We start from the raw sequence: 11,632 nt of genomic DNA on the forward strand, positions 1-11,632 counted from the left end.
CCCCCCCCCCCCGTGCTCTGACCTTTCGAGCCCCCCACGCCCGGCTATTTTAGCAGCACTCTGCCCAGCTGAGCTGCCGGTTTTTCTGCCCAAGAAGCTAAGGCAGCTTCCCCACCCTGGTGCTCTCCAGACATGGGCACTGCAGTCCAACACATCGGAGGGCACCAGGGTGGGGAAGGCTGACCTATATAGCCTGCTTCAATCCTTCTCCAGCTCCCCTTCAGATAATTCTCCTCTTTTCCAGGTCATTCTTTCATGTTTGCATCTCTCTCTCTCTCTCTCTCTCTCTCTCGTTTACACCCCCCTCCCTGCGCGCTCTCTCTGACATTCCATCTCTCTCTCGATGCAACAGCAAGCTGGAGCGCCGGCAGCGGAAGTACGTCCTCCCTGTTCCCTCCCCAACGCTGCATGTGTGTGCTTTGTGGTGCGGTTTGGCGTGGGGTGTGCGCAATTGCAGTGCTGCAGCTTTCCACTTCACCCTTCCCCAAGACAGACCCCACGTGGGAGAACCTCCATCTGATCTCCTTCCTTATATTTTGCACTCCGAAGTAGTGGTTGGATTTTCTGGATTTTTGGCCAGAAGGAGGGAGGTGGAGGGCTGCTTCTTTTATCTAAAACCCCTTCAAATTGTTAGACCCACAGAGGGCGAGGGAAGATGGCATGGTAGGGAGCACTGTGCCAGGACAGACCATTTGACTGGGTTCAGACAACACAAGGACCCACACACAACGGCTGTTGAACCATGCACTTTTGTTGAGATGTAAGTTATCTGAACCCAACCATGCTAACAAGGCTCAGTGAACAACCCAGCAACAAGCCATGGGTTCTGTTGATGGGTTGTTAGTAGTTATCAAGCCATGGGTTGTAAGTATAGTTGTGTTCAAACAATACAACAACCCACATTTGAGAAACATCCCACACTCAACCCTTAAGTGTTGGCTGTCGTATTGTCTGAAATCATTTGTTGTCTGGAAGGACCTGTGCTGTCTGCACTGGCTTTCCAGATTCCTAGACAGGAAAAGTCATTTGCATCACCTGAATCCCGTAACTGCAGGTACCAGAGAATAAACCTGGGCCCTTTGGCATACAAGGCAGTCTATGGTCCACCCCTATAAAGTTTGCATATATGTATGTATATAATTTGATATTCACCTAGGTTTTCTAGAGGAAAAACAAGGGAGCTTCCAATAGTCTCTGTCATTCTGTTTATTACATTTTTAGCCTCCCCACCCCCCAAAGGATGGTATACATCTTCCTTTCATGACCTGGTGTTCTCCAGATGCTTTGGGTTTCAGTTTCCATCTGTACAAGGGCATTTATCATGTACTCATCATCCCCTACTCATTTTTGTTTACAGGTTCTTTAGACCATAACATGAGCTCCAATTTCGATTTTGTGGCTAAGCAGTATCTGGGGCAGCTTTTTAGCTCAGGGAAAGCTAAAATTTAATTGCTTTAGCTCATGGGTCCTCAAACTACGGCCTGCAGGCTGGATCCAGCCCGCCATAGCTCACCTTGTGTGCGCAGCAAGGTACCGGCTTGCTCGCAAGGAGATAGTTTTGGACTTGTTGGGAGAAAATGATCTCTGCACACGCACGCCCCTGCCATTCTGCATGCGTGCGCACACCCCTGCCCCAGCCCGGCCCGCTCCCCCTGCCTGTACCACCTTGGTGGCCGGCGCCCATCCCTGCCACCTTTCAACTGGCCCCCTAGTCAAAAAGTTTGAGGACCCCTGCTTTAGCTGAAAGCAAACACAGCACAGTTTTTGGCATTTGCAGTATACTGCTATACCACAGTGCCACCTAGAGGATATGTAATGGAAAAGCAGGAAAGGAAACCCTCCTTGTGTGGGACTTGCATATTTTGCAACAAACCCAAAAGTAGGCACAGCTAATTAACAGCCTTGTATGGTAAAGTTCTTAGTCTGCCCTGCACCAAAGTGCCACAGTACAGGTACCTGCTTCCCTCCCGCCCTCAGCAAGGCTTTTCGGGGATTGGGGAGGGTGTTAAAATGAGGAACGGCTATATTGGGGGAGAGCGGGTGAAGCACTCCCCTGCCAGCCCTGCAGCTTCAGTCCAAGATGTGGGTCCTCCCATTGCTTTAAGCATGTAGATTCAGCATTTGAGGGGGATCCGATGGCGGTCTTTGTCCCACGGGAGAAGGGCACAGGAGCAGCTTGGTTGGCATACCCAGCATCTTCCCTGCCCGCTTGTGAGGATGCTTTCACTCCTGGGCCGCTTGCAGTTGATGTGAGAGCCGCCAGCTGTGCCTCCCTCAAGCAGGGCCAGCTGAGCTAGGCTTGTGTTTTCCAGGCCTGGCTGCTGCTTTATTTGCAGTGGAGAAGCCCCTGCCTTCGCTCTGCCTTCTCCAGCCCCGCAGCACCCAGATGTGTTGGGCTGGGAATGGCAGGTGCAGTGCAACACATCTGGAGGGCCCCAGGTTGGGGGAGGGGGATAGTCATGCTCCTCCCTGTGGGGATGTTGCTTCTCTCGGGGGTTAAGTGCCACCTGCATGCAGCCAGTGTCCTCAGGCTCGCCCCCCCGCCCCCCCCCCCCAGCAAACAGCAACCACAAAAGCATGGGAAAAGGATGGGCTGTTTTAAAACGCCGCAGGTAGGTGGAAGAGGATGCCACGAAACCCTGGCTGGTGATTGTGATGTGTACTTTCCAGATGAGTTGGACTGCAACTCCCATCATCCCTCGCCAGCACAGGCAACAGCGAGATATTTTGGGAGGTTGTGTCCACCTGTTGGATTCCTGCCTTCCATGCATCCACACCAAGGCACAGAGCCACTGCTGGGGAGCACAGTGAGAGCCTCACACTGCCGTGTCCTCTGAAAACCTTAAAAGCTGCCGTTAGTGGCAGGACAAGCAGGAAGAAAGTGAGGAACAGCTAAGGAAATGGATGAAAAGGGATTCTAAGTATGAGTTTACAGTGGCCCTCCCCCAACCTGGATCACAGGGCCCATCTTTCCCAGTTGCACTGAATTACCTCTGGAAGGTAACCAGTTGGGAAAGTTCTGCTGATGCAGAACTTTATTTATTTAAAGCTTTTATATACCATCCAGCCACTAGTATCTCAAACTCATCAGTTCTCAAACTTTTTACTGACCACTGAGAATTGCTGGCATCTCATTAGACTACTTTAAATAGCATTTTACCCCTACAAATCAAAGCACCTATGTGTTTTCATTGAAATAGAAATTCTTCAGCACCTGCATTATCATCAAAATCAGCACTTGTAGCCCATTCAATAGTAGGATGCTAAACCATGGGCCAGGGTCAAAATACAGCTACTCTGTTCTTTCACAAGATTTCCATGGACTGTTCTGAGTACTTCCAAATTAGAATCCTCTCAGCAAAATATACACAGAATAAGTGTGGTTTTGTTTTGTTTTTTTAAGTGGAGGTTCTGTTTTCTATCAACTGCAACTAGGAATCTAAAGGATTCCAGGCCCCTGGTAAAAGGAAAAGCTCTAGAATAAGGATTGTTTCCATACTAGTCTGGAATTGTTACTCTTCACTTACTCCAGTTTTATGGAGAAACAAGACATTTCAACATATCTCCAGTGGTTGCTGTTTTTCTCCCCTCTGTCTCTTTTAGATTTGATGTGTGAGGTTTTCTTTCTTCTTAGTTGAAAATAATGACAGTATGTCTGTCCATCCAGTATGGTCTGGCAAGATGCTATAGTGTCTTTTTAGTGCTACTGTGCCTCTAATTAGAAATTTCCATATCAAATGATTTGCTTCTGATTGCTTCATATTCAGCACCCTACAACATTAGAGATGAATTACTCCTTAGCTGTTAATTATGTCCCATTACCTGTGGGGCAAGGAAGGCACTTTAATTATTTCTGCCTCCTTTCTTGATGTCAAACAGTGCAAAGAGGAAGGTATTTATTCTCCATCATCATGAATGCTGTGTTGTGCTGTACAGGGAGCCATTCCAAGAAAAGGAAGCTTCTGATTAAAGTCGTGGGAACTGACACTAAACAGTTCTCAGTTAATGTTACAGACGTTCTTGGCCACTGAATGAGGCATTGCCAGAAAGCCCAGTGCTTATCCTTTGACATGTGGAACTGCTACTTTAATTCCACTTCCAGCTGACTGCAGAATAGCAGTGCTAAGCCCTTAATGTGGACAGGATCAGGGAAAGAGGAGCTGGAGCTGCAGAAGCAGGATGGGAGAAAAAAGACAGGAAAAGGACTAGTGGACTGCATGTCCAGGCTGCAGGTCTCCTCACTTGGAAGGCGGCCATTGGCCCGGATGGTCCGTGGGTGCGGATGGGGAGGCTTACCTCTTTCCCAGGGTGCAAATCCCTTTCAGCTCCAGAGCCAAATCCTGTTTACAAGGAGCTCTCAGGAGCCATGTCCTTGGGGCGAGGCCAGACTCCGAAAGGGCAGGGTGACACACACACGAGTGTCCCAGTTGCTTTTGCTGCCTGTACCTAAACCTTGGGAGAAAGCTCAGCCTTTTAGAAAAGGAGGGGGAAAGCTGCGCAAAGGGCGGCAAACCACTCCGGGATGGATGGAGACCCCTGGTGGGCCAAAGAGGCCCCCCGGTGGGCTGAGGCTTTGCTCTGCTGTGCTGCGCATTCTGTCTCGGCATCAGCAACCGGAGGGGCAGCTTTAAACATTCAAGTATTTTAAGCTAGACCGCCGGCATTGCACCGGAGGGACATGGAGCGATGTCGGCCTTCCAGCTTCTCCTGGCTGGACAGGAGCAGGAGCAGGGAGCAGCTGAAATCGCGCCCATGCCATGGCAGCGAAGAGCGCTTACTAGAGAGAGAGACTCAGTCGTCAGCCTTGCCTGGGAACGCTCGGGATCGGCGTATTTTTCAGGGGCGGGGGGAACCTTCTTCAAGCTGACTCTGAGGAGACTGTCTTGTCCTCTTTTCCCCTTGCCATCGCAGGCGCACCCCTCTGACCTTCACCACCCGGACCGTGCGGCAGGTTTTCCGCCTCGACGGCGTCTCGGACGAGGAGACGGAGGACCCGGAGAGCGACTCCCCGTCTGCGAACCACCAGCCCCTGACGCCCTCCCAGGGGCAGCAGCCCCCGCCGCCTGCCGAGCAGCCAGCCCAGACTGAATGAGGGGGGCAGGAACCCCGGGGCGGGGGGCTTAGGTGGGGGCGGGGGAGCAGGCACCCCAGCCTTGCCCGCCGAGGGGCGGACGTGTGCCCGGAGCGCCCCCCTCGCTCGCGCGCCATCCCACCGCTGCCGACGGCGGGCCCTCTTCCGGGAGCCGCCCAGCTCCTCCAGCGCGTCTTCCTCCCGCCTCCTCTCAGGCTGCACTTTAATATCACCCACCCCTGAGGGGTGGGCAATCAGGGAGGAAGGGAGCTTGCGGTCCGGATTTTAACTCTATTCCTTCTAACAGAAAAATCCAACTCGAATCGCCCGCATTTCTCCCGCACCTTCTTTATTCTCTTCCTCCCCCACCACACTAGTCAGAATATGTAAAAGAATTCATTGGCCCACTGTCATATCATCACCATCGCCGTGAAAGCTTGGGCAGCAGAGAGGTCGTGGGCAAACTGGGGTGGCCGTGGGCAAGCGTGCAGCCGCTGCTTCGGGAAAGGGGGCTGGTTTGGACAGCAGCGCCCTTGCCTGGCTGCAGGTGCAGCCTGCTCCAGGTGCCCTCCACCCCTTCTCGGCCCCGAGGTCTCCTTGCCTTCTCTTCCTGGCTCCTCGGAGGCTTCCCAAGTTCCTTCCTCTGAAGGATATCTGGAATTTATCATCTCTTGAGGGCTGCTGCTGCTGCTTTCAGCGCACCTTGGCTGCCTGGGGTTATTTTGAAGCTCCACCTGTACCTGCCTTGACCCTGGGCCAGCAGGAGGAATGAACTGGAATCCATTCATCTCAGCCTGCCTCCTCTGCTCTGGACTGGGATTTGGACCCCGTCTTCTTTGCATATCATCGCCAGCTGCCAAGAGCACTCTGATCTCTCCTCTCCCTTCACCTCTACTCCTCAAACCTGCTGTGGTGTTGGGCTTTTTTTAACCTATAGTGAGGAAGTCAGGATTTGCAAACCCAGTAATTTCAGTAATAACGACAGGCCTGATAGACCATATCCTAGCCTCTTCCATTTTGTCTTGATTACACAGGTGTAAAAAAGAAGGAAACAGACCAAGTTTCTAGTTCTTGTGAGTTATGAATATACATTCAAAATCATCCAGAGTATCTGTGACAGCCTGGGCTGTTCAGATGCTGTTGATTTCTGTCCCTTGTAGCTATAAGTACTTTCTCTTTGCTTTATACTTTTTTTGCTTTGCACCTTGCTGGGGCTCCTTGCCAAGATAAAAAGCCAAGTTCTGCAAAGGAAAAAAAAAGATCAAGTGCTCAATTTAAAATAAGGCAGGCAAATTGACCTATAGAATGCACAATGAACTTATTTGAAAAATCATATTGATTTACCTAGGGAATTTAAATTCTTTGGTGCAGAACCTGTGGTAGGGAGTGTTAGCACAAGTCTGACAGTGGTTGGAAGTTTTTTCCAAACTACTCTTAGTTCTCTTCTCAGGCACCAGGATACAGGGTTGTTTTGGGGGAGCGGGGGGAAGAAATTCTTACCTCCAAATCTGACTGGGTGACTGGTAAATGGAGCTAAGACCCAGGTCCTGGTTCAGACAAGCAGGTTGTCATTGAACGCTTGCAATGAATTCTGAGCATGGCCCCGTCACCTATTTTAGGAGTGACAACTCGCTTTCTCACCATGGAGACTTAGCACTTCTTCACACGTGTCTTAACTCCACAAGACTTAATTCACAGTTAACTAGCATGTAAGGAAAGACACATATGCCATGTGCAAAAATTGCTTGAATATCTTTTGCCACGATGATCATCTTTAGAAGCTTTAGGAGAATAGCTATTGTATGAAGCTGAACTTATCCCGAGAGGAAATAAGAGGCAAGCTGAGAGCCCCTAATTATCCAGGGGCTCTGTTTTTGTTTGCCTTGGCTTCTAATTTTAATTCCTCATGGGTGCATATCAGTTAGAAGTTGTCCACTTTCCATCATTAATCTGGGCAAAGCTGTGGAACTTGGATGACTTTTCCTTGTGTGTCCAAAGTTTCAGAACATGCAACCCAATCCTGTTCAAGTTTACTCAGAAGCAACATGATAACCCAGACTAGAGGGCTGAGTGTGGGGTGTCAGTGAACCATGGACAGTTGAAATGTGGGTTATGTTGTCTGAACCCAGCTGAGAACAAACCATAGTGGACAACTCACAGTTCACAAACCATGGATTCTCTTCATGGGTTTATTTGAGGTTAACAAACCATGGCTTCTCTGGGCAGCTGGGTTTGGAATACAGTAACACAGAGTATCATGATAACCTCTGCTTCAGCAGTAACTCACACTCAAGGATTGAATGCTGTTTGAACCCTGCTATTGTTTTCAACAGGGCCTTACTCCCAACTAATGTGGATAGGAATGCAAATTGATTATTAATATGTAGCACTTATATAGCACTTTAGTGTTTTCAAAGTGTTTTGCATTCATCACCTCGGTATAAACCTTGGATCTAATCCATTGTGTGTGCACCTTTTGAAGCCAGCAGCAGATGGGCAGTAGGGGAAAAAACGGGCAACATGGAGTCCTGCATTGAGGAGTTCAAAACGAAGGGTTTGCAAATCCTAGCTTGAACTCATGGTAAAAATAATAAAATAACAACAGCTAGCCAGATGTGTATGTTCTTCTGGTTCCAGGAATTAGCTCGGGGGTGGGCCTGCCTTCTCTATATATAAATATTATTTTTTTGCATGGTGGTTTCTTGTCTTAATTTGTTTTAAATTCTGTCTTATTTGTTCCTAACAAAGTGTTTTCTTCTCAACAAATTGACTTGTTTTTCCACAAACCCAGGGGGTTTGCTTTTTTAAATTTTATTTTAAATATTTTTGTGTCTTCGCTCCCTTCCCCTCCCCAAATACCTTTGCTGCTTGGATCAGTTTGGAGTTTCTTATCCTGATGTAAAGGGCCGTAGCAATTATCCTGCTCCTTTTTTTGTTAAAAAAAAAAGAAAGAAAAAAAAAGAATACTTTTAAAGAAAAAGTATGTCTTCTATTAAAAGCTCATCTCGGATTATCAGGCTGCTGTGTGGAAGATTATTTGGGTTTGCTACTGACCTCTCATTTTTTAACTCCCTTCAAAAATGTTTGTCACAGAAGACCTTGTCCATAAGCACGCAGTTATGCATTTATAGTCATACATTTATGGGGTGACTTTATGCTTCAGAAGTCTTGCTGGCGATTCTCATGGAACATGGGTTGCCACCTGGCCAAGGAGCAAAAATGGCCCAAGTAGAACTGGCTGCTTGGCTGGCTGGCTTGTTTTGCATAACATACAGAATCACCTTCCACCAAGACAATTTATCCACCTTGGCCAGTATTGTCTGTGCCAACTGGTAGTGGCTCTCCGAGCTGAGAGGCAATAACCTACCCTCAATGGTTGTCATGGAATGATGGGCTGTTGTCGAACTGTGTTGTCTGAACCCAGTCATGAGAACAAACCATAATGAATGGCCCTTCATGAATTCACAACCCAGCAACAAACGTGAGTTTCCTTCATGGGTTTTGTTGTTGTTGTTGTTGTTGTTGTGAATGGTCCATGGCATTTTAGCACAGTTGGGTTCAAACAACATGATAATCCATATTTCGACAACAACCCATGCTTCAACAGCCCACATTCAACCCTTGAGTGTGGGTGAGGAATGTGTAAAGACTCAAAGAGGTGAAAATCCAATGGATTTCCTCAGATATTAGTCTGTCAGCCCTATGCATTTGCTGACAGACAAGCCAGCACAGGGACTCCCTTCCCTAAAATGGGACACACATTGCAGATTAAAAAACCCCTAAGGAAATACGTGTAAAATCAGCCAATCACACAAATCAGAAGCTGAACACAACATGGTTCTAGCGTAATTTGTGCAAATCATGCTAAAGCCATGTAGCTTTCCGCTCCCAATTTGTGAGCATCAGTCAATGTTAAACACATTTCTATAAGGTTTTTTTTAAGTGCAAGTGGTGAACAGTTTTAGAGATGGACGTTGCAAAAAATTATTACCTCACTTCCAGGCTTCAGACAGAAACAGGCAGGAGATCCATCACACTCAGGCTGGATTTCCCGTGTTAGCCCCCCCACCCCATGCGTTGTCTGAGCCAGTCTGCTATCTGCTGCTACTTAATCCTTTTAACTAGACATGCCAGCAGCTTGAGTGCCCTCGGACACAGAGACTCGCCACATTTTGAAATGAGCAGGGCCTTGCCATCTAAGGAGGAAGGAGGCCCTTAAGAACATCCAGTTGAATTCATTTGGCTGAGCTACTTTGTGATCACCTGCCAGGCACTTCTGGGACTTTCCCGTACATGACAATCATTCCCCCATATGCTGGCCACCTGGATTCCTACGAAAGTAGCCTTCCCCCAGCCTGGTGCCTTCCAGATGAGTTGAATGGCAATTCCCATTGTCCCCAGCTGTTGACCAGGAGGACTTAGAATTGTGGGAGGTCTAGTTCAAAACATCTGGGAGGCACCATTTTGGGGAAAGCTGCTCCACCGAGATCAGCAGTCGTTGACTTCTGTTCCTTTGGAAACAAGCCGATGACTCACTGGTCTTTTGAGTGACAGGATTGCTATCTCTCCAGCCTCACAAATTCAGGATGGTCCAGCCATTCACAAAAGAAGTTCAGAATAAGGAGCCTGTCAAATTCAGCCTCTTGCTTTCTGCAGCAGGCAGGGCTATTGCAGCTTCCCAGCAGCTGATTTTAGCCACAGAATGCCAGCAGTGGGAGCAGCGCTAAATGGTTTGTTTTTGCCCTAGGACAGTGATGGTGAACCTTTTAAAGACCAAGTGCCAACACTGCAACGCACAAGCCACTTATTTATCGCAAAGTGCCAACACTACAATAAAACCTGAAAACTGAGGTTTTAGTTTAGAAAAAACGCCTCACAGCCAGTGCAAGCATAAATAAAAGCGCGCATATATATATATATATATATATATATATATATATATATATATACACACATATATATATATATATATTCTTAGCAGTGCACTGACTGGCCATGCGAAAGCTAAGACAAGTCATGGCTAATGAGTCGTGGCACATGACATCATCACCTGGCCGCCGCTACTCCTATCTCAGCGTGCGCATGGCCCCTGTGTGCACTGTTATTCGACGCTTGGCTGCTGGGGCGCTGCTGGGGCAACTTGGCTTGCATGCTGACAGAGGGGGCTCTGCATGCCCGCTGTGGCACACATGCCATGGGTTATCCACCATTGGCTTAACCCTGCCCTGGTACACTCCCCAAACCCTAATATAGGGGTAAAGTTCCATTGAAAAGAGGGCGATTTTGAAAAAGCCTTCCTTGAGTAGCTTTTTCTGCACAGCTCAACAATTCTGCCCATTCTAAAAACATTCCAACCATCGGATTCATGCAGGGACACCACGTTTCTCTAACATTAACCCTGCCCTGGTGCACACGACTAACCCAAATTTGAGGGTAAAGTTCCATTCTAAAAAAGGGCGATTTTGAAAAAGCCTTCCTTGAGTAGCTTTTTCGGCACTGCTCAAAATTTCTGCCCATTCTAAAAACATTCCAACCATCGGATTCGTGCCAGGACACCACGTTTCTCTAAGCCTAACCCTACCCTGGTGCACACACCTAACCCAACTTTAGGGGTAAAGTTCCATTGTAAAAAAGGGTGATTTTGAAAAAGCCATCCTTAAGTAGCTTTTTCGGCACTGCTCAAAATTTCTGCCCATTCTAAATACATTGCAACCATCGGAATTGTGCCAGGACACCAGGTTTCTCTAACCCTAACCCTACCCTGGTGCACACACCTAACCCTAATGTAGGGGAAAAGTTCCATTGAAAAGAGGGAGATTTTGAAAAAGCCTTCCTTGAGTAGTTATTTCCGCACTGCTCAACATTTCTGCCCATTCTAAACACATTCCAACCATCAGAATCATGCCAGGACACCTTGTTTTTCTAACCCTCACCCTACCCTGGTGCACACCCCTAACCCTAAGACAGGGCTAAAATACCATTGAAAAGAGGGCGATTTTGAAAAAGCCTTCCTTGAGTAGCTTTTTCTGCACTGCTCAACATTTCTGCCCATTCTGAACACATTCCAACCATCAGAATCATGCCAGGACACCACATTTCTCTACCCCTAACCCTACCCTGGTGCGCACACCTAACCCTAAGATAGGGGTAAAGTTCCACTGAAAAGAGGGCGATTTTGAAAAAGCCTTCCTTGAGTAGCTTTTTCTGCACTGCTCAACATTTCTGCCCATTCTAAACACATTCCAACCATCGGAATCGTGCCAGGACACCACGTTTCTCTAACCCTAACCCTACCCTGGTGCACACACCTAACCCTAATACAGGGCTAAAATACCATTGAAAAGAGGGCGATTTTGAAAAAGCCTTCCTTGAGTAGCTTTTTCGGCACTGCTCAATATTTCTGCCCGTTCTAAACACATTCCAACCATCGCAATCGTGCCAGGACACCACCTTTCTCTAACCCTAACCCTACCCTGGTGCACACACCTAACCCTAAGATAGGGGAAAAGTTCCATTGAAAAGAGGGCGATTTTGAAAAAGCCTTCCTTGAGTAGCTTTTTC

General features: G+C 47.9%; 1 protein-coding gene across 7 annotated transcripts in view; it reads left to right on the top strand.

Moving 5' to 3' along the window:
• Positions 1-8,087, top strand: part of LOC123032104 (myosin-10-like) — a 63,097-nt gene extending 55,010 nt beyond the window's left edge. For 2 of the 7 annotated variants that reach the window (XM_044447739.1, XM_044447734.1), the window contains 2 exons: positions 353-376; positions 4,912-8,087. In XM_044447739.1, coding sequence (XP_044303674.1) covers positions 353-376; positions 4,912-5,092 — 205 coding nt within the window. In that variant the 3' untranslated portion in view covers positions 5,093-8,087. Of the gene's footprint in view, positions 1-352; positions 4,845-4,911 lie in introns of those variants that run through there. The other 5 variants (XM_044447735.1, XM_044447736.1, XM_044447732.1 and 2 more) reach the window with 3 other exon arrangements.
• Positions 8,088-11,632: the final 3,545 nt, after the last annotated feature.

The sequence above is a fragment of the Varanus komodoensis genome, unplaced genomic scaffold (assembly GCF_004798865.1).
Source record: "Varanus komodoensis strain SLA01 unplaced genomic scaffold, ASM479886v1 scaffold53, whole genome shotgun sequence".
Classification (NCBI taxonomy): Eukaryota; Metazoa; Chordata; class Lepidosauria; order Squamata; family Varanidae; genus Varanus; species Varanus komodoensis.